The sequence below is a fragment of the Ylistrum balloti genome, unplaced genomic scaffold (genome assembly GCF_031769215.1).
Source record: "Ylistrum balloti isolate Yb309-2 unplaced genomic scaffold, AGI_CSIRO_Ybal_v1 Utg369722, whole genome shotgun sequence".
In the NCBI taxonomy this organism is placed as follows: domain Eukaryota; kingdom Metazoa; phylum Mollusca; class Bivalvia; order Pectinida; family Pectinidae; genus Ylistrum; species Ylistrum balloti.
The window spans coordinates 987,611-1,011,297 of NW_026781941.1; the positions used below are offsets into that span (position 1 = coordinate 987,611).

Consider the following 23,687-nt stretch of genomic DNA (forward strand, 5'->3'; position numbering starts at 1 on the left):
GTCACCACACTTCAGTATAATATTGTCACCACACCTCAGTGTAATATTGTCACCACACTTCAGTATAATATTGTCACCACATCTCAGTGTAATATTGTCACCACACCTCAGTGTAATATTGTCACCACACTTCAGTATAATATTGTCACCACACCTCAGTGTAATATTGAGATTTTACATGTATTTCATAGAAACAACCTGTCTGAATGACTTAGCCTAACCATCCACTCTTTTTGACACTCAACAATAAATAGTGATTATTTATTAAAATGATCATGAGGTTTTTACTATGAATGAAAGTTAAGCATTTTTGTAATTTTTTTTTCCTTTTCACTTCAGATTTTAAGTTGAACAAGACTTTACAGTCCTGAAACTTTGATAGTCTTTGTTTGATTCAGTTCTTGTAAGTTGATCTACTTAGTGAAAAAAAGTGTTAATCTTGGGAAACAGCAGCAACATAATTATTTTATCACAGTATATAGATAGTGAACTACAGTCACCAGCTGGAAGTAATCCACCAACATAGAAAAGATGAAGCTTGCAAAGATTTGGCCAACTCCAGTTACTTAGTCTTTCTGGTCCACAGTTCAAGTTTTTCCTGTCATATTTTACATCAAAGCATTTTGTGGTGTTGGAGTTCAAACACATATCATAAAATCATTCTTCCATGCCACCACAAGGAATTCCAAGACCAAGAGTTGATTGTAATTGAAGTAAGCCTGGTCCACAATTTCTTTGGGTAGTGACACCAAGCCAATTACAATTACTACACACTCTACACACCAAGATCATTTCCAGTTTGATAAAAGGGCCTGACTTCAGTGTTTTAGAGATACTGCAAAGCTTACACACACAAGTGGAATTGTTTTTGTATAGTCTGTCAGGATGTTGCATCCTTTAAAAAAGCTATAATGTCATTCCTGTCCTGGGGACTTTTCAAACCAGAGAAGTTCATTTTTGTTCCAGGCATGAATTTTATTGGATCTTCCAAATACATGAACAATGTGTGTTCATTCCAAATCATCCCTGAAATGAAAAATAGAAATAATTAGTTTCACATTTTAGTACCATGTATTAATGTTGTACATATATTGGAAAATGTATAGATGGTAATGATTTTGATGAATTAATGATTAGTTTACCACTTGAAGCTAAGACCTAGACAATTGATCAGTAATAACAAATATTGTATCCCTTAATTCCATCAAACCACAAGCCAAATACACTTATACCCTCAATGTTTAGCCCTTTGTCATCAGATGGAGGGCAATTCAAATTGTCCATCGTTCATCGATATATCCATCCTTCTTATTGCAATTTCAATAGAAGCAAAGGATGGATCATTCTGAAATTTCATATATAAGTTCCCCTTAGTCCTTATTTGTGCACATTTCATTTTTAGCAAATCAGAAAAATAACATGGCTGACAAGTGGCCATCTTGGATTTTGACAATTAAGGTTTGATTTCTGTAGCTCTAGCTGTAGTACTGGATGGATCTTGTACAGAATGAGATGTAAAATTGTAAAAGCGAACATGATGATGTCAGACATCATCTTTGATTCTAATGATCATATCACCAAAACAGTTTACATATGTAATTAGGTTTTACCTTTATACATGTTGGAAGGACTGTAACTGTACCCTTTAGCTGAGCCTGTCTGCCTACCAAACAGTCCATGAAGGTTTGGTCCTGTCTTGTTACCAGCGTCCTCTTCCAAGGTATGACAATATGCACATTTTTGCATAAAGATTTTTTTCCCTTTCTCAGCATTTCCTGCACCCACTTTCTGTGGCCTGTTATATGTAAATGTGTTTCATTTAACATACCAATAAAGAAGAACTGTACAAATACATTTTAAAAATATTGTCATTGATTCATGGTCAGTAGTCATTGATGCGGTAATGGTCAGTTGTTAGTGATGTGAGTAATGGTCATGTGTCATTGATATTTGTCATGGTCATTTGTCATTGATGTATATAATTGTCTGTTGTCAATTATATGTGCCATGGTCAGTTGTCAATGATGTGTGCCATGGTCAGTTGTCAATAATGTGTGCCATGGTCAGTTGTCAATGATGTGTGCCATGGTCAGTTGTCAATGATGTGTATAATGATCATTTGTTAGTGATGTGAGTCATGGTCAGTTGTCGTTGATATTTGTCATGGTCAGTTGTCAATGATGTGTGCCATGGTCAGTTGTCAGTGATGTGTGCCATGATCAGTTGTCAATGATATGTGCCATGGTCAGTTTTCAATGATATGTGTGCCATGGTCAGTTGTCATGATGTGTATAATGATCATTTGTTAGTGATGTGTGCCATGGTCAGTTGTCGTTGACATATATATATTGGTCAGTTGTCAGCGATGTGTGCCATGGTCAGTTGTCAATGATATGTGCCATGGTCAGTTGTCAATGATGTGTACCATGGTCAGTTGTCAATGATGTGTATAATAATCATTTGTTAGTGATGTGAGTAATGGTCATGTGTCATTGATATTTGTCATGGTCAGTTGTCAGTGATGTGTGCCATGGTCAGTTGTCAATGATATGTGCCATGGTCAGTTGTCAATGATGTGTGCCATGGTCAGTTGTCAATGATGTGTATAATGATTATTTGTTAGTGATGTGAGTTATGGTCAGTTGTCGTTGACATATATATATATATATATATCTGTCAGTTGCCATTGATGTGTAAAATTGTCAGCTGTCTTTTCACTTACAGGTTTTTATTGTTGTATGCAATGGCTAGTTGTTATTGCTAGGAGTAATAGTCAGTGGTCATCGGTTCATGAAATGGTCAGTTGTCATTGATGTGTATACTGGTCAGTTGTCATTGATGTGTATACTGGTCAGTTGTCATTGATGTGTGAACTGTTATCATTGATTCATAAATTGATCAGTTGTCAATGACAGATGTCAGTTGTCATCAATGTTAGTCATTGATGTGTTATGATCCATTGTCATTAACTGATGTAATGGTCAGTTGTCATTGATTTGTGTAAAGGTCAATTGTCATTGATTTGTGTAAAGGTCAGTTGTCATTGATTTGTGTTAAGGTCAGTTTTCATTGATTTGTGTAAAGGTCAGTTGTCACTGATTTGTGTAAAGGTCAGTTGTCATTGATTTTTGTAATGGTCTGTTGTCACTGACTTGTGAAATGGTTAGTTATCATTATAGTGTGTAATGGTCAGTAGTCATTCTTGTTTGTAAAGATCAGTTGTCATTGATTTGTGTAATGGTCAGTTGTCACCGATTTGTGTAATGGTCAGTTGTCATTGATTTGTGTAATGGTCAGTTGTCACCGATTTGTGTAATGGTCAGTTGTCATTGATTTGTGTAATGGTCAGTTGTCACCGATTTGTGTAATGGTCAGTTGTCATTGATTTGTGTAATGGTCAGTTGTCACCGATTTGTGTAATGGTCAGTTGTCATTGATTTGTGTAATGGTCAGTTGTCACCGATTTGTGTAATGGTCAGTTGTCACTGATTTGTGTAATGGTCAGTTGTCACTGATTTGTGTAATGGTCAGTTGTCATTGATTTGTGTAATGGTCAGTTGTCACTGATTTGTGTAATGGTCAGTTGTCACTGATTTGTGTAATGGTCAGTTGTCACTGATTTGTGTAATGGTCAGTTGTCACTGATCTGTGAAAAGGTTAGTTATCAATTTGTGTAATGGTTAGTTGTCACCGATTTGTGTAATGGTCAGTTGTCACTGATTTGTGTAATGGTCAGTTGTCACCGATCTGTGTAATGGTCAGTTGTCACCGATTTGTGTAATGGTCAGTTGTCACTGATTTGTGTAATGGTCAGTTGTCACCGATTTGTGTAATGGTCAGTTGTCACTGATTTGTGTAATGGTCAGTTGTCACTGATCTGTGAAAAGGTTAGTTATCAATTTGTGTAATGGTTAGTTGTCATTATAGTATGTAATGGTTAGTTGTCATTCTTGTTTGTAAAGATCAGTTGTCATTCTCTTGTGTAACGGTCAGTTGTCATTAATGCAAGTAAAGGTATGTTGTCATACATGTAATGGTCAGTTTTCATTGAAAATTTATATTCAAAACAATTGTACAAGTATCATGTTTTTGAATTCTCGATCCAATTCAGGCCGTTTTTTGTTCCCAATAATTTCTCTAAACCCTGTAACTTGAATTAGTATTTTATCCATATTTGTTTTGCGTGAACACGTTTTATTTCTTGCATGAACTTCAACTTAAAAGATGATGTATGCACACTCTACCGTCTGAACAATTGTCTTCCCAAACTAGTCTAGATTGAAACAAGAGGCCCATGCACCTTAACGGTGATCTAACTACAAATCCTTCCAGCAGGGAGAGGAGTTTGGGTTTTTTTTATACTTTGAATGAAATCTTACTAAGAAGCTGTTTTCCATGATGCAGATGGTAGTTTTGGTTAGGAGTAGGTAACTGTAACAAGTGATACCTATATTTTGACAGTAAAGTGGAGCTCAATCCAACTGGTGAAACTTAAGAAGTTTGAAAAAGGTGTTGCACAATCATGTTACAAAATCACCTCCCAGACTGCTGCATCAAAGTTTTGACAAGGTTGAAAAAGAACACTTTGTTGGCTACCATTTTTCTTAACATTCCCAACAATGTTTTGCTCAATGGCAGCAGTGGAACCGAGAAATTTGAATTAAATTTTTTCCAGATGGTGGCCATCTTGGATTTCAAACATAACCGAAAAATAACAACACTTGGTCAGGACTATCTCAGGATCATTTCACACATTCCACTGGTGGAACTTGAAGAGCTTGAAATGTATACACCCAATGGATGAAGCACGACGGCCATTGCAATTTTTTTCATTTTTTGACACTTTGTTATCACAATTTGAAGCTCTGTACTAAGTTAATTGTCCAGCGACTTTTCTAATTTTAGAAATTTACCAGTCAGTCTGAGGGATGGTCAATGTTTCATCCATTCCATCTCATAAGTGATGTTATTTAGAACGGGACAGAGTGACGAAACAATCATCTGTATACAATGAATGAGTATCAATTAAACAAAATTGTATTTTTTACACTTTTACAAGAGACTTTTAATCACCAAACAGTAAACTGTTTGAAGTCATTTGCTCTCTTCACTTGACAAAAAACAAAATCAACATACTTTTTGAAAGCCTGCTAAGTCTTCATAACTGGTTGTATTCAAGATTATCATGTTTTTGATAACCACAGGATACTTTAATACCCCGAAAAGCAAAATCAAAACATGCCAACATTTGTATCAATTTTATTAATATGTTCACACAATTTAACATGTACAAGCCTAATGGAATTGTAATCGAAAAGTATTTACATTTCAATTTAAGATCTGTAATATGTGGCCATCCAGTGACATTAAAGGTAAAAGGTCATGATATGAATATAAAGAAATCAGAAATTGGAACAACCTACTCTTCCCTACACATACTCAACTACACTCAACATTTTTATAAATCTCATCAGCTAAAAAGCATTCAGCAAGTTTGGGTTGAGGTGACCTTTCTGACATAAATTAAAAACTGAATATGCTGGATTCAATTCATATTAAAATCTGACATTAAAAGTTTAATCATTAATGGATACTGGTATTAAAATATTGTTAAAGATGTTTGTTTTGCAGCAGCTGATGACGATGACGGCTTCCACTTGAATTTTGACTTTAGTTCACTCGATGATAGTAGAAATAAACCAGTTCTCACTAAAAACATAAATTCATAAATATTTCAATTGATTTATCTAGATATTCCATCATCATGAGGATTTAGAATTTTCCTTAAGGTAAGCAATTAAGTCTTTTCGTTCCTTGGCCTTCTTGATACCAGCAAACACCATCTTTGTTCCCGGGATGTATTTCTTGGGGTTCTCCAAGTATTCAAACAGGGTCTCCTCGCTCCACACTATACCTATTTGTTGGTAAACACAAGAAAATTCACTATTAAATTATCTGAACACAAATGACTTGCAACACATTTATTCATATCATATACCTGGAATTAAATGTCGTTATTTAATTCACTATATGTTACTGTAAATTACTGAAGATTTTGTGATCAGTGATTTAGAAATGACTTTAAATTTGTGAATGATAGGCTGTTTGATATATTGACTCCAACTACAGTAGACAAATTAGCATCAATGTTCAAATAATCATGAAGGATTTTAGTTCATGATTTGCTCTCATCACCTTATGAACAAGAAATTAACAGTATACAAAATGTTTGTATACATTGAATTAAACCGTTTCGTGTAATTCTTGGTCTGTTTATTTGTTGGAGAAATATATGTCTAGATACCAACCTTTCTTCTTGTTGGCTTCAGTGTAGGTAAATCCTGATGCTTGTCCTGTTTGTCTGCCAAAAGCTCCGTACAGGTTAGGCCCAACTTTGTTAGCACCACCTTCATTGATGGTATGGCACTGAGCACACTTCTGAACAAATACCTTCTTTCCTTTAGCTGCGTCACCCCTTTTAAAGAAAAAGTTGGTATTAAGTACTGAGGTTTATCACTAACTACCCTAATGTCATCTCTTCTCCATTCTTGTTTTCATCTGCCAGAACTAAATTTTCTAATATGTATTTTCATTTTGGTGTTGTACACTCAACTTTGATCATGTGTCACATCAGACAACAGACATTAAGTCACAACTTTGTCAATGGTTGTAAATCATCTTTTTAAAACATTTGAGTTAATAATTTCATTAAATTCGAGTTGCTGTCACACAATAGACCAATTTCATGTGACTCTTATTCAAATCGATTCTCAAATAATTACAAGGGCGAGGGGAGGGGTGTATAGTAAAGGAACTTTCTAAATTTATTTTTGAACAAAGTTTAATACTAAAGCCTGCTATATTTCTCCAAGATGGTTGTAAATTTGCAAGCCTATCCAAAGTGACAGTATGTTAACACAAAATTGCCGAATTCCTTCCTGAAAGACTTACCTCTGTAATATTTTCATGGGAGTGCGCTTCTGGTGAAAACTCCGTATCGATATCAAGACTCAAAGTTAAAGATTTCCTACGGTTTTTTTTACACGATATTGAGAAGTAACATGACCCATGTCGAAGATCAGAGATCGGATTACTAAGCAACCATCTTGGATTGAAGAAGGTACTCGGTTCAATTCATAAACCATTTCTCAGAGAAATAGGAAGTTGAATTCACCTTTTTTAACCTCAGAGGAGTTCAATGACAAAAAAAGTGTTTTCAAGGTTTAAAAACATTTTAAAAAGTAAGCAACTTAACACTTACTCAATATTATTTCTACATGGCTCCAAATATAAATTTTCAACACGAATCCAAGGAGCATTCGGCTACATAGGCTAATTTTGAGCAATACATATACGTGAAAAGAGGAACAGTTGACATTGTCATGAGATAAAGGGCATTGACCTTTAAACTGTCGTACACACAATTGCTGACAGTCATGGAGTTTCAGATTAATATTGTAAAAAATGATAACACAAAACGAGAAAACGGAATGGATACTCTGACTGCAAGAGCAAACTATCAGTTACGAAACAGCGACTTCTGACCATTTACATCGCAATGACATGTGGTCGTCCTTGAATTCCTTGTAAAGCGCCGGCTTCGATATTAGGCGTTTTATATCGTCAAATAACATCAAATCATACTTAAAATATCGCTTGATTATGTAGCTCAAACTAGCAATCATTGATTCATCCATTTGCAATGTCGATTTCAAAGTTCCCATTCATGAAACGGTACTTACATTTTCACAACGTGTTCTCGCTGATCTGACTGGTGGATGCCTACCGGTCGCAGAGGACGATGGGTCTGACGTCACAAATGAGCACGTAGGACGATTCTATTATAGGGTATTATTCTATTTATGTAACGGAATCATTTTGAAGAAATTATCGAGTCGATGGCTGTTTAAACGTCAAGACTTAATAGACATAAGGACTTTAGTTAACGGGAGATACTTTGACTTAATTGCATAATTTTCTGATGGACACTGTGTGATGAAATATATCCTTGTGTCCCCTCAATATGGATTCGTCAATGACCCTTCTGATACAGTGACGTTCCATGTACACTCACGAATTTTAAATAAAAAAAAATCCTTGCAATTTTCTCCTTACGACGTTGATAATCTCATTTATAAAACTGTTGCTAATAGAATATATTTGTATTCAACAAATTATATAACCTCCGCCCAGCCACAAGGGTCAGAAAACATTCACTTCCGGGGAAGGTAATAGGGATCAGTCATTACATCAGCCTAGGCCAGGTGCTTTGGTTATAAAACTGAAAACAAGTTAGTTACGTAAATCTACAAATGGAATACATAAATATAAAATACAGAATAAATATAGCCTCAAATATAATTTATTATTCTAATATTAAAGACATTTATTGTGTTGCAAAGTACAGAAATATTGAGCTTCTAGTTCAAAGCTGACTACATATATTTGGATAAGTAATATTATGCAATGACAGCGCGTAATATTATGCAATGACAGCGCGGTCAAAGGATTTTGTTATTCCCGTGGCTGTCAGTCAGCCCCTTTTGTTATGACTCATACACCAATGGCATTAAACATTTATGCTTCAATAAAAAAGGAAAAGAATTGTCCTTTCAGGGCACAAAACGGTAATTTGACCAACAGTTTTACAGTAAGCACTAAAGTACCCCACTTCCTTTATTACAAGTACACTTAAAGGTACTAGACCTAGACGTACTAGTATTGTCACAACAAATATAGCGAACAATGTTACACAATGTATTTAATCTGTGGCAATACCGATAGTGTAAATGATTTCGGAACAAAGAGGCTTAATCTTTTTTATTTTTGTTATTTTTATAGTTTTTTTTTTTGTTTGTTGTGTGTGTGTCATTTTTTGTTTGTTTATTGAATTTTTTCGCTTGATAATTTGTTACCAACCGAATCCTAAAGTAATTTCGGTATACAACGAATGTTGATTTCATCACCTGATATATTAACCAAGTACTAAAACAGAGAATGAACTATCCGAGAGGTGAGAACTTAAAAGTCATCTATATTGAGATTCGCTATATTTCGGATTGTAAGTGATATTACTTGCGGATACGATTAAACTACACATACTGTAATGTCAGATGTTTAATAAATGAAAACAGAAAACAAATAAAATATCGGAAAAACTTACTGTACTTAAGTATTGGTCACAAGGAACAATATTGAAATAAGTTAAACAATTCCTGATGGCAGCACTTGAATTTTTGGACTTTGCTGTTATCAAGTTTATATTAAGTTCTAATTCCTTTTATCATTTCAATACATCTTTCATTATCTTCCCATATTGGACTTAATCATGTCTATTTCATCTGTCTATATAATCTCCACAAATCTCTTTTTATCTTCACATTTAATTTGATCATCTCCATCAATCTGCCTCCATCATCTCCACATTTTTTCCATTTTTCTCCCGTTTTTTAATCTCCACATACCTTTTGTTTTTTTCATTACTACACTTCCCTGTAACATTTTTAGGCACCTCTGATTACCATATTGAGACATCTATGATCAATTCTAAAACATTAAGCTAAAATATAGTTTACATATCGGCTCTTTAAGAATCTTTTACAGCACGGGAAGTAATTGAAAGCAATTCAATGCCAATATTTTACTGATAATGTTATTTGACTTTTACTTTCTTTTTCTCTCATATTTTTAAAGAAAATTCAAAATTCCCGCACATTGACTGTTATGAAATGATAACCAGCAATTTCTTCACAACAGATATACGTTGTCAGAGCAAGAAGCTGTTAAAAATTTGACAATAAATACAGTATCTTCTGTCATCATCCACACAATCTCTTTTTCATCGTAATAAAATAAATCAATTTTAGTCTCATCACTGTTCACCATAGAAGAATTTTAAGTTACTGGATCAGTCATGACGTCAGATCCGAGTTGTCCAGTGAGGCCACAAAAAGAACCACTGAATCAGTTGAAATCGCTGTGGCTCTTCTGTACTCTTTTTCTAATTTGTTTTGGGAAAATTAATTGCCTGGATCCTGTCCATGAAATTATGGAAATGTTTAAATTGCTGAAGAATTTTTTTTCCACCTTTGAGTATATCATACTCATAGTTTCTGTTAAATTAAAGTGATAAACAACTTTATGATTTGGTAATCTGTATTTGGCGCAAATTCCGATAGATTTATTACAAACTGTACAATGGTATTGTGCATTTACTTCCATCAACATTCAGCAAGATAACATACATAGCAGCAATATGATCAACATAATTCAATAAATAATCTACCCCCACTGATATACAAAGGAAACCCTAACTAAAACCACATAGAAGAGGATATTTACAGGTAGTATCATCCTACGTCAGTAGACTGTGAGTCATAATTTCTTCAGTTATTTTTAAAAACAAGTATTAATGTTCGTTTGTTAGAATTGAGAGAAAAGTTGACTACAATTTCCTTTTTTGGTAGTCTCACTTACACATCCTCTTTATATTTTTTTCATGAAATGCAAACAATCAATTCATCTTTAACACAAGTTAAATTTCGACAAGAAATTTTGAGGTTGGACACAGGACATCAGTATTATACAAATGACTAATATAAAATTCAAAACATACAATAAGCCAATTGTACATGTTATATTAGTAATATTTACCTCTTCATGAACATTTGTTGTTTATTTCAATCATTTTCATTTTTATGTTTTTCCTTTTTCAAAAATAATGTCAAAGTCCACACACATTACAGTCTGAACCTAGTGAATATAACATTTTGTATCAATCAAAATCCTTAATTTACAACACATCCATGCAAAACAATGTCTATGTACCTTGGTTTATCCACAACTACCTATCTACCACTAACAAGTAGACATTTGATGATTAAGAACAATACCTGCTAGCTTACTCACTATGTACTGGTTGTATAATATTTACATTCAACTTTATCAAAACTCACTCCAGTTCATTTAAAGGGACATTCCTTCGTTCAATCATTTTCCAAATTTATACCTAAAAGACACTACCTATCTGTGTTGATACATGTATCAGCATGACAAAATGTGCATCATGTATATATACTGTCTATAGCCCACATAAATCTCTATACTTCAGGCCGAATATCAAACGTTTTATAATTAGATCACTGTGAGTTATTAATATAAAGTTATCAACTTTTACTTCTCTAGAAAATTAAATATTATCCCATTAGTTTTATATTTTTATTGACTTTCCACTCAGGAATGACCCTTTTATCATGTAGTTTACCAGTAAGTTTATTCAGTAACACAAAGTTTTCTTGTGCAGTGTGTTTTGCATAAAATCTGTTGCAAGCTCTCAAGAAGATCACTTGCTAAGACAATTGCTGTGGTGACTAGAGCATCTTGTTCAAACACACCCAGCATCCACTTTGATGGATATGAACGTAAACTTCAAGTCTAACCAAAAACTTAGCTAGAAGGTTTTTGCTCCTCCCAAAAAGGTGAGGTTCAATATTTGCTAGAAATTGGAAATAAGTAAATGAAAATTAAATTTGAAAAGAATTATAAAGTTCAAGAAATTAGGGGCATGAAAAAAAAACCTAACTGAAAAACAAAAAATGATCTAAACATTGAGCCTAACCACATAGTATTTGTAGCCATTTCAAGGTCTAGTAGTGAAACACCAAAGTATTGCAGGTTAACAGAAAAAATAGTATCAAAATATATTATGCTAAAAATTTACATGTGCTATGTCTCTAATGAAAGTAAAGAAGTGTTTGAGAATAAAATTTTTTTTCTCCTTTCCTTATACTCAGAAGTTTCGTAAAGGACAACACATCTAGAAGTAAAGATATGCATACTGAATCACTAACTTTACAAAAAAACAGATGCTGATTTTTTTGTTAAGAAAGTATTGAGTATCAGAACCACTGTATAAAGATCAAATTGTGAATTATGATTCGGAACCTGCATGTCATTACAAAGACAGTGAATTTCAAAACATTCTTATTATAACTGCATAATCACAAATTAAGCACTTCCATTTAATGATCTATGGAAGCTCAAGTAGATTAAGTAAGGCTAGACACAACACAGGATCATTTTGTTGGTGTTTGGATCACTTTGACTACAAAGACACACAACCAGTTTTAAAGTCAACCCTACACAAGAAGATACACTGTATATAAAGTTATTTATGTTTACCTCAAACTAAATATATGAAGACAACATTTTCTTTAAAGATGCAAACATCAAGTTTGCCATATATCATATATATAGCAAGTAACTAGTTTCCCGAAAATTTAAAATAAGAACAAAACTATTCACAAACAGTTACGTGTATAAGCTTATATGATGTAAATAGGCATCACACAGTTATAGTGTTTATTAACTAGATAACATAAATCTTGCCATATATACAATGTAATGTGGATACTGAGTTGTCTCCCTTTGCCATACTCTCTCAATAAATCATTCTCACTCTTACACACTGAAAGACGTGTCTGATTTGAGAAAATATACAATGCAGCTATTTATTATGTACAAACATGAGTTTTACAAACAAAAGCTTTTGACATATTAATTCAAATCATAAATTAGCACTTTACAAGGGAAAATAATGAAAAGTGGGCAATATATAAACCCCATAACCCTCAATTCTGTTTATCAGGACTCCATCGCTCAAACTTGAATATTAACTTCATACTAAACCAACACCAATATATGCTAATATCATAAACTGTCAGCATCCTCCAGTCTCCCAAATTTTCTAAGAGTTAATCTCAATGGCATCAAAAATCCTTATAAGCAATTTGAAAAATATCTTTGTGTTCCAAATCTTTTAGAGGTACCAAGTATACCTGTATCTGATATTAAAAAGCTTTTACTGGCAACTGACTGAGTTTTCAAATTTTTGTCTTTGTTTTTTATCTGTTATAAGGTGATCAATGGCAAGCAACAAAGATAAAATGATGACTGTTCACATCATCCATTGAAAAGAAAAACTGAAACGCAAGCCATATCTAATCATACTGTTAATCACATTAGGAGAATTATATTATAGTTAGCACCGAGCATTACAACAAAGTCACTATGGAATCTGGCCATTTATCTAATGCAAAATTACCGGGTGTAATGATTTATGTAATTTGTCTATTTCTATTAGTGTTTTATCTCAATCATGACAAGTCAATGTAAATCCTTTCAGGGTCACACTTAGATACAAACTGAAGTCTCTCTATGACACAGCTTCGTTTTGACTCTCAAGACACTTATACAAAGTAAAATGAATCATTTCTTTTTCATCTCATATGCATGGAAAACCATGTATATCTTGTGTATATAGTAACAATTCATTTAAAGTCAACATAATTGTAAATCAAATATGCATAAGAAATGTAAAATCAAAATTCATTCCTCCACATAAAGTAAAACAACATCATATCAGTATATAGTTACATTTAAATGAGACGGGCAAACTGTTCCCTTTCTCTGCAACGGTCTTGATGTACGATACCTGGTTGATAAATTTATGCAAACTTACTCATGCTTAAAGGTTATAGGTATTATTATTTGCTAACATGAAAAATGATCAGATAGTTTACCTGCCAAAATTTTTCCTTCAAACTAATACTGGCACTGACTAATTTTTTTGAGGTTTCAAATTCTCATAGTTTAACAAAAAAGCTTGAACACATTTTCAAAAATAGACAAAAAACAAAAAAGAAGCACATAGGTCTTTTATAGTTTAACTAGCTTTCAGAAGGATCTCTAATCAGATACTTTCCCTCTTAGAATGAATCAATAAAACTGAAAAGAGTAGGAGAAACTCCTGAAGCCAGGTTTCCAATCAATATATCCTTCTTTTATCTATGATACTGGTAACTGACATGTTTCAGCATGCTAGCTATATAGCCAGACCGTCATCAGGGTACAGCTTACATGATGTACATGTAGTTAAGAAAGACCAGACCTCCACAGCCAAGTGGTTCTAAAATAATGAGCCTGTAATAAACCTGGTTCTTATCGTATAGTCAGAAGTTATATGTTGGCTTCCTGGGCTTATTAGAAGATAGATAAGTCAGTACATGTACAGGGGGTTCAACATTTAGTTGAATGTCTCTACAAATTGGCATTATTCCTGATAATACCCTATGCTGTGGAAATATTGAAATACTCTCAATGTTATGTTCTTCTATAGCGTCACAGCATTTAAATGTACTGGGTAAATTACTAAATGCTTTCTAAATTTCTAAAATGTAAGACATTTCAATAATGACTGTTATCATAAAAAAACACCATAATTTCTTTAATTAATTATAATATTAAATCAATAAAAATGAAGTAAAAGCTGAATATGTTGAAAATTAACAATTAAGTACAAGTATGACATGAATAAAATACACTGTATCTACTTTTCTTGATTCATAACAGGAAGTATACAAAATCAAGTTCACCTTCATGACATTTTCGTTTTGAAATTTCACCCAAACAATTGTTCAATATGTCTCATGAAAATTTAAAAAAAACTAATTACAATGTTTTGTATTAACAAGAAATTTTTAATACACTATTGCTGTAATAATTACATGTTTCCAGATACATGTAGTGCTACACATACTGTAAAATCATAGATTTTTGTGAGAGATTTATTTTCTTTGAATTCATGAACACACAAATGACAAACAAGTTCACATGGTCTATAGTGCTAGTGGATTTGATGAGCAAGATTTCACCACCAAATCAAGTGTAAATAAAAAACGAGTATTTTTGGAAAATCACAAAATTTAAGCTTCACAAAAATATATGATTTTATAATACAGGTATCACAAGGTCAACAGGAAATAAGTTTTGTTTGGAGATTAAATTAGTGGTGAAAGAAAAAATTTCTGAATGAAATTTTATTTACTGTAACTATGAAAATAAAATTTGAACTAAAACAACTAGCATTGTTCTGCTCTCTTTAGATTATCAGATAGAATTTTGTTCCTTTAGACAAGGCATTTAATAGATCTAATAAGAAAAATCACTGTTTGAAGCATGCATTTTATCTACTAAATACTTTATCTTATCAAGTTATCTTTAAATTATACATGTTCCATACATATAAGTTTTAAATCATTATCTAATATCACAAACATTTGTTGTTATTTTTACGTAAGTTAGGATTGGTCGGTCTGTATACCACTTGGTCCTCTCATATTACACTACAGTATCCGCCACATGCTGCCCCTTGACCTCCATTTGGACCTTGACTTGTAAGACTCATGCCTTGTTTGTCTGTCTCCCACAATCCAGGTGTCTGTATGATCTATTAACAAAAAGGGCATGTGTTCAGTTCTTCTTTAACAAGAGTTCCATTGGTCCTGTATTGCTCACCTGGTTTAGTTTGCTGAAATTTATTAATCTAAACTAAAATAAAAGTTTTTAAATCCCTTGAATTGATTTCTCCTATTTGGCCCCATCCCTTTTTAAGGGGGTTAGAATCACTGTTTGTACAAAACTAAGTTTCCTTCACCCAAGGATACTTCAGATCAGATCTGGACAAAATTCAATCATTCCGACACAGGAAGGATTTTTTAAGTATTTGCTCTATTTCCAGTACCGGGTTTTAGGTAATTTAAATTTGGATTATGATTATATTGACAAGTTGATATTTTCTTGATTTTTTGAAGAATTTACTCTATTATTGCTTATTTCTCTGTATTGACATTAACCTCCGGAGTCAGAGGTAATGTGTTGGCCCTTGGACCTATTGCAAGCTGGAAACATTATTATTATTCTTACTTTCACTTGTACATGTACTTTGTAGTCTAAATATATATATATATATATAACACATGAATCTTTGTCAAATACTTTGTATTCTTAAATTCAAAGAAATCAGTAACATATCTTTATATATTTCACCTATGTGACCTTAATGAAATTGCAAATATATTAATCTACATGTACTTTGTAGTCTAAAATTTTAAGCATGCTTCTTGTCAAATACTGCTTAAATTCAGAGGAAATAGTTTGAAGATTTTATCATACTTGACTCATGTGACCTTGGAAGAAAGTTAAGGTCATTCACATACTTGATTCATGTGACCTTGAAAGTAGATTAAGGTTGTTAACTTCAACACACTTTAAATTTTACAAATGTCCTCGCTGCATAGTGAGTGTAGCAAAAGTAAAAGCAATCTTTTACATTGTTGATATATATATTTATTGATGGTGGATATGAATTCACTTAAAACATATACAGTATAGATCTTATATGTAAAAGATTACACTATAAAGATTCTTTTTCCCATCACGATTTCTACCTTTTCTACAAGTTCTTCGAAGGCACACTGCACGCCCTCCTTAGTTTTAGCACTGGCTTCTATAAACAGCATATGGTGTTTCCTGGCAAATTTTAGGCCCTCCTCTTTAGTAACCTCTCGTCTATCCTGCCAAAACAAATTTTCATACAAGACTTTTATCATCAAAGATACAAAATTTATCCCACACACACTGCATTCAACTCTGAAGTTTGACTTAACAACTATTTAAAAGGCTGACTGAATAACACACTGATATCCTGCATTTACAATTACAAAATCGATAATATGTGATTATCTGATACATTTAAAAAAAAAAATTAACAGTGATTTTTTAGGTCAATATTGTGGCCTTACATTGTCTATCTTGTTTCCAACAAGCATTTTGATGAGATCATGTTTTGTTGAGAAAGTCTCTAATTCATTCAGCCATTGTTCTAGTTTGTTGAAAGAAGCTTTGCTAGTCACATCATAAACTGTAACAAAAATAAAGACATTTCAAAATCTTAAACATTTCTTTTGCTATTCAGTGGGACCAATAAAAGAATTATTAACCATTTCTCCACATACATCAGTTGGTTTACAAGTTCCATATGATACAAGGGTATTTAACCTTATAAACAATAGCCACAAACAATCCAAATGTTGGTAGATTGAAATTAAACTCAACTTAAATGTGGAATAAAATAAATTAATCTGCAAAGAAATTCCAATTATTTATTCACATGAGATTGCAAAAAGCTTGCATCACAAATTCATTGCAGCATGGAATGGTGTGATTTTTGTCTTCTTTCTTTCTGAATACAATGCAAGTTACTACAAAAGTTTTGAACAATTCATACTTAAATATTTTACAATTAACAAAGAAGAACACAATTACCTAGAATGACACCCTGGGCTCCTCTGTAGTAACTTGGGGTCAGTGTTCTGAATCGCTCTTGTCCAGCTGTGTCCTGTCAAATACATTTCAATAATATAATAAATCCACTAACTAACTAATGACTTCTTTACCTTGCAAAAAGTCCATTACTTGTCTATTACTAATCAGCTAATTAACAACAGATAATGTTAAGCAATATCCCTGATTGAACACACTCTACAGCACTCAATTTTTACTCAAAAATATATTATTTTATCAGCTGCTTTCAGAAGAAAATACAACTGTACTCACCCAAATTGCAAGTTTGGCTTTGTTACCATCTATTTGTAGTGTTTTCACTTTAAAGTCAACACCTGTTGGGAATAAGAGATAGGATCCTCTTATTATAAAGGCCCATTAATTTCATGTGTACATATACCAAGGCATACATGTACCTGCTTATCCTGGTATTTAAGTCATTTACTTAAAGTCAAAATGAAACACCTTTTTTATTTATTTTGTTCACACCATAAAAAGATGTTACTACATGTACTTAAGTCAAACCTGCCTTAGATCCTGCTTATATCACAAATACATGACATTTAATACAAATAATTTTTCCTGGCTTCTTGAGTTCCATTTTACAGATAGGTTTGACTGGGAACTTTAAATTACGACAGCCTTTGCTCAGATTGGATAATAAGCCCACACATGTTTTGAGTTGAAAGTTACAAATGTTTAAATAAATGGTCATTGCAGTACAAGTAGACTCACCTATTGTGGCAGCCTGCTCTGGATCAAAGGTGTCATCTGTAAATCGCAGCAACAAACTAAAACAAAGTCAAATAAACTTTAATCATCTATACAAACAAAATGTTAGGTTTACGTCTAATTATCACATTCCTGATTCAAATCAATAACTAAAACATCCCTTCAAATTAAAGACCAGTTCTAATCTTAACTTGTTCTGTCCTAATCTTAACTTGTTCTGTCCTAATCTTAACTTGTTCTGTCCTAATCTTAACTTGTTCTGTCCTAATCTTAACTTGTTCTGTCCTAATCTTAACTTGTTCTGTCCTAATCTTAACTTGTACTGTCCTAATCTTAACTTGTTCTGTCCTAATCTTTACTACATATTAATATTAGTATTACCCACTTGATTGTAAAACACAAAATGTATTTACCACAGTTACATTAATAATACATCATGACATCATGCATTTCACCCCAAGCCAAAATTATTACACCTGTTACCTTTAAACTTATAATCTATTAGTCTTTATTGATCTGAAGCAATACAGCTTATGGATTCTAATACATAAATATAAAACATGTATCGTATACAATAGAGAGAGACAGACAGACATTGTTTCTATAATTATAGTTACATACGAAAACTTAGAAAGTTTATTATAACAGACTAGATCGCAGTTTGAGAGCATGATACAAACACTTTCCCAAGTTACATAAGTCTTTTACATTAGGAGTTTTAAGTAAAACTACTCATTTGAAAATGGAGAGATTACTCCTATAGTATGATTTAATATATTTACAACGCAAATTGTTAAAAAAAGGACATTTAAGTACAAAATGGAATTCATCCTCAATGTTGGAATTACAAAGTTTGCAAGTGCACTGTTCCAAAGGAATATTTGTATACCTTTCTGTTTCTACATTTAAACAATGAGCAGACAAACGTATTTTGGTGATAAGTTTCTTATACTTAACAGGAATAGGCTTACACAGGTACAGTTGTAGTGAGACTTTGTCAACCAAATGTTTATACAATACATATTTGGAGGACTAATTTAAATGACTCATCGTATCCTGTTGGGAGTTGATCAGACATTCTTTGCTTAGCAACAGCTAAAAAAGATTTTATATTAACAGACTCCTGTTTTAACCACTGGTCATACATACCAAGAGAACATAACTCGTTCTTAACAAGTGACATCCATACATATAATCATAGCAATTACGTAATATACAGTTATCTGATTTCATGAGTTTATACCAATATTTAAATATTCTCAATTTACGTGAATAAGATAAAGGGAACCTTCCAAGTTCATGATACACCATGGCATTAGCCGTTGATCGTTTAACTCCTAAAATGTTCTTACAAAAATCTGAATGTAGCTTTTCAATATCTGGTACGGTATGGAAGCCCCATATTTCGCATCCATAATTTGAGACACTACTGACATAAGTACCGTAAAAACCCATGTAATGTCCGCACTTTTTTCACCGAAAATCAATCCAAAAAAGGGGGTGCGGACATTACAGAGATGTAGAGAAAATGACACTTTTTTCCTTCCGACAATTCATATCATATCTACTTGAATTGTGTTCTTAGAAGCCAAGCATACCTGATATTATCATTCTATGGTTTTTCCTATGATGTTTCCTCAACCAAACATGATTATTTATGATTATTTATTATAGTTTCCATGGTTAATTCCTTCCATTTTCTCATTACAGGTTCGTATTGTGTCGTCATTCCTAATAGGAAGCCATTTTGTTTGACTTTGTCACATGAATAAAGTTAGAGTTATTCCCCTTCCCCCATTGAAAAAGCATACCCATGAGCATATACAAAATAACACAACATTTTCATTCTACATTTTATTTACAAAATAACAATAAATAACATGTACAAGAATATTACATAAAATAAATAATCAGACCTTTTATTGATTATGGATCGTTTATCAGAAAGTCTTAATATATTGCAGGCCGTTTTAATCGCGTTTCTCGAAACCCCAGAAGTCGTCGTCACTGTGGAAGAACTCCTCGGCGTTGAAGTTGTCTTCCTCTGTCTGGTCGTTGTAATAAATGGCGTTCTCGTCGTCTGATGGTGTGTCAGTAGGGTCAGTGGCGCCGTGGGTCATGGGCGGGTCATGTTACTGTATAGTTATCGTTAATTGGCTAATCACACGCTGTCACTCACTCACACTCGAGGTGAGGAGACAACCCAAGCTGTTTATAACACTGCTGGGCTAACCCTTATCAAAACACCAATTATCGAAATGAGGACTTGCCATACTGGTAAGCTTACTGTACCATTATGGAGAATAACTGTTGTTATAAACAATTAAGTGAATTCTTGAATGGTACCTGTATGTTATACACAATGCGACATGCTCTCGGCCATTACGACATTAGCGTACGTGAAATGAAATCGGCAGCTTCAATTTGCATTTTTTACCCGCGGACATTACATGGAAGGTGGGTTTTTTCCCCCAGATTTTTGTGTCAAAAAAGGGGTGCGGACATTACACAGATGCGGACATTACGTGGGTTTTTACGGTATAAAATAATGAACAATAGGTTGTATAGTTGAGTTGCATCAAATTATGTAAGACACTTGATTTTATGTTGGTATATAAAGACTTAACATTAAAAATCTTACCACTAATGCCAAGTTTTGAAATTTTCAACCACAAATGAGACCTGTTGACGCAATCAAAAGCTTTTTTTATAAAAGATTGAAATCTGCTTGATTATTACAGCTAGCTCTGGTTAAGTAAACATGATCAGACTATACCAAATGACTGGCAGTAAGCCAGGTGTGATGTAAGTGGATCAGGGATAAATGAACTATTAGTCATGAACCTCAATAACAAAAGTAATTTTTATATCTCTTGTTATTTAACAGTGATTAATACATATTGTTAAACATTACCTCAACCCAAGTACATTTTACTGAATTCAATTACACAGATTACCTTTAAACATGTTAGCAAAAATAATACAATTGTTTCTGCGAACATGGCGGAAAATATAGGCAAGTTTGGTATAAATATTCTTATTCTTCAAACAGCGGTTTTACTAAGTAGTGTTGTCTTAAATGGTTCTACATAGAAAATCAACAATAAAACTTCTGAAATAGATAGATAATATGGGGTCTGTAATGGTCAGGTTAACAGAAATACAGAAACCCAAGTATTTTTTTCCATGACCATGGGTTATGTTTGTTAGCTGGGTGTATCCCCCTATGAACAACGAGAGTCATTTTGAGGCAAGGATTTGAGTTTTTTTAAAGTAGCTGGAAGCTACCTCACTGAACAACATACTGAAGACCGATCACCTGCCATCCACAGCAGTAAGGGAAAGCAATCTTACAGAAGGAAAAAAACATGCCAGCACAGACTGGTCTTTTCCCCAGCTTCCTGATCATAATCATGAGAAACATCAACCAAGAAGAATACTGAGCATCAAGCTACACACCTTGGATCTTCACAGAGGATATGTAGCCCAACACAAGCACTCTGTTTGAGTGATTACAGCCCCACTGATCTAGTGGGGACAAGAAATTAAAATTTGAAAGTTGTACATTACTGCAAATATGTATACAGTAACCTCTTTTGGGATTCCTCCTTGGGACTCAATCAATCAAACATCAGATATAAATGAGTCCCAAGGTTGGATTCCCTTCAGAAATTAATGTATACAGCAGTCAAAGTAATGCCATGAAGGTGTAATAGGAATTATAAATATATATTGACGTAAATATGATAAAAAAAAGAACCGATAAAAAATTAAATAACAATATTTGAATTGTTTGACATGGTACAGTGCTCATGACCTCATGACATAGTCCAACTAGTTTATTTTTAGTAACAGGCATCAAAACAAACGAACGTGACACAATTCTGACAGAAGATAAATTATTTCGATTACTTCTAGTTTGACAATCGAACTTGTGGCCATGTTTCAGAACATGCGAAGTGAAACAAGTGACGAAATCATACATTATGAAGTTTAAACGTAAAGTGAAAATACTACACCAAGTAACATTTTTATCGGATTTTTACACCGTACCTCGATTTTCCAACTCCGCTCTCACCAATTATCAAAATCTTCAATGTAGTTAAGACTTCGTGTTCGTCCATGCTTACTTATTTACGCAGCTGAGAGTAATTAGAATTACAGTATGTTTAAACTCTGATAAAAATATATGATGATTCAATGTATGAACCGAGAAAATGATATGGCGCAGTTTACCTCCATGTGCGTACACGTCATCAGAAATTGCGTTATCAGGGACAAACTACCTTTTGTGTCGGCGAATCTCATTGGTCAATCAGTTGGTAGTTCCAGTAGAAGGCGGCTGTTTTGACAAGAGGAAAAGAACTTGTTTAATCTAAAATGGTAAACGCCACAAACAACCATTTATATGATCAACTTTAATGTTTACAGTTTTATGCCAATATTTATGTTGGATATGAAATCAGAATGATGTTGGCCCATGTATTTTTAAAAGGTGAATGTGGTTGCTTCAGCAACCAACATGATACAGTTATGTCAAAGTTATTTTTACAGTCCGTGGTAGCATAAGGGACTTTTGCTAAGTGTTAGGGGATACGCGCATTATAACGTATCCACATATTCAGGGACGAATACGGAGGGACAAGAAGTTAGAGACCCGGTGATGATTTCTGTGGTGCTAGCTTTTGCATTTGTTAAATGAACCATGGAGCAGTCAAAATCCCCTCTTCTTACTGCTGTTATCTAATCATATCTACCTGTGCCTCCATGCTGCAGTTAATTAGTGTGGACGGGTGGTCCCCAATTCGCCCACTTATTATTAGACAAACAAAGACATGGCAAATCAATAGCAGTCAGATCTATACAGTGATACTTATAACACATTTCACCAGAATTCATTTACCTGGTTTTTTTACCAATGTGATCTGTTTCCTGATATGCATCCTTGATATGTCAGGGGTTGTGATCACTTTCACTCTCTGCCACCCTGGAACATGTCATGGCAAAATTGAAGGCACAAGCGAAGTGATTTGATTGTGTCCAGGAGGAAAAAACTTCCCAATCACAGACTGATATGTTCATTTGAAGATTATAAAGGAGCAAAGGATTGCAATATACCGTTATGCAACCTTAAGATTCAGTTGATGTACATCAAAGGATCAACCTAGTCTTTTCATCGTCCACAAGTTGTCAAACATGGAACTGTTGATTTTGCCGTGATACGTTCGAGGAGTGCAGAGAGTGAAAGTGATTGTAATTCCTGGAGTATAAAGGATACCTGAAATGTTATAATAGATGCTGTGGATAGGGAGGTATAAAATAGGACAATATAAAATCATATAAAAAAAAAAAAGTTGGATATAAAATACATACAAGGATATTATATTTTATATAATGGAGTAGAAATTCTTATAACACAACCGATAGATTAACTCTGACATGTGGCTCTGACCGGCCTGACTGGAGTCAATTTGTCAGCTAGTGAAAAGTTGATCTCAAAATTAAAACTAATAAATGAAAGTGATGAATCACAAAAGTTACACGAGTCAATTGGTAAATTACTCTGCTTTTTAATGCCATCTATTACAGAGGATTTTCTTCATGGAGATATAGGCAGTTTCTTATCCCTCCGTGTTGTGTATTTCTCTGACATATCTTAGTTACATAAGCCTACTCAGTGCTGCGTATGAATCATTGTCTGAATGATTATCATATTTTCCGCTTTTCTGTTGCATCTTCATTATCCTCATGATCAGCTCCCTATACTCTGTTGT

General features: G+C 33.4%; 3 protein-coding genes across 3 annotated transcripts; all 3 read right to left on the minus strand.

Annotated features, from left to right (window-relative positions):
• Nucleotides 1-880: 880 nt before the first annotated feature.
• LOC132565425 (cytochrome c, testis-specific-like) lies at nt 881-4,599 on the minus strand. The gene is made up of 3 exons (XM_060230066.1): nt 4,538-4,599; nt 1,611-1,795; nt 881-1,026 (listed from the first exon to the last, which is right to left on the minus strand). Exons 1-3 carry the CDS (start codon nt 4,597-4,599, stop codon nt 881-883), a joined length of 393 nt encoding a protein of 130 aa, XP_060086049.1.
• Nucleotides 4,600-5,243: 644 nt separating this feature from the next.
• LOC132565404 (cytochrome c-like) lies at nt 5,244-7,796 on the minus strand. The gene is made up of 3 exons (XM_060230043.1): nt 7,743-7,796; nt 6,309-6,475; nt 5,244-5,914 (listed from the first exon to the last, which is right to left on the minus strand). Coding segments are annotated over exons 1-3 (321 nt in total). The 5' UTR covers nt 7,745-7,796; the 3' UTR covers nt 5,244-5,762.
• A 2,341-nt stretch (nt 7,797-10,137) lies between these two features.
• Nucleotides 10,138-22,130, minus strand: LOC132565397 (ras-related protein Rab-18A-like). Its single transcript, XM_060230036.1, has 7 exons — nt 21,967-22,130; nt 17,917-17,972; nt 17,455-17,516; nt 17,164-17,236; nt 16,641-16,759; nt 16,287-16,412; nt 10,138-15,286 (listed from the first exon to the last, which is right to left on the minus strand). Exons 1-7 carry the CDS (start codon nt 22,035-22,037, stop codon nt 15,173-15,175), a joined length of 621 nt encoding a protein of 206 aa, XP_060086019.1. The 5' UTR covers nt 22,038-22,130; the 3' UTR covers nt 10,138-15,172.
• Between the last annotated feature and the right edge of the window lie 1,557 nt (nt 22,131-23,687).

Coding starts and splice junctions, on each gene's coding strand:
- LOC132565425 (XM_060230066.1), bottom strand. CDS start 4,599: ATGGTAGCCAACAAAGTGTTCTTTTTCAACCTTGTCAAAACTTTGATG. Junction 1,796..4,537: donor TTGATGCAGCAGTCTGGGAG/GTGATTTTGTAA, acceptor TACATATAACAG/GCCACAGAAAGTGGGTGCAG. Junction 1,027..1,610: donor TCCTTCCAACATGTATAAAG/GTAAAACCTAAT, acceptor TTTTCATTTCAG/GGATGATTTGGAATGAACAC.
- LOC132565404 (XM_060230043.1), bottom strand. Junction 5,915..6,308: donor TGAAGCCAACAAGAAGAAAG/GTTGGTATCTAG, acceptor ACCAACAAATAG/GTATAGTGTGGAGCGAGGAG.
- LOC132565397 (XM_060230036.1), bottom strand. CDS start 22,037: ATGGACGAACACGAAGTCTTAACTACATTGAAGATTTTGATAATTGGT. Junction 17,237..17,454: donor AAGCCAAACTTGCAATTTGG/GTGAGTACAGTT, acceptor TGTATTTGACAG/GACACAGCTGGACAAGAGCG. Junction 16,760..17,163: donor AGCCCAGGGTGTCATTCTAG/GTAATTGTGTTC, acceptor TTTTTGTTACAG/TTTATGATGTGACTAGCAAA.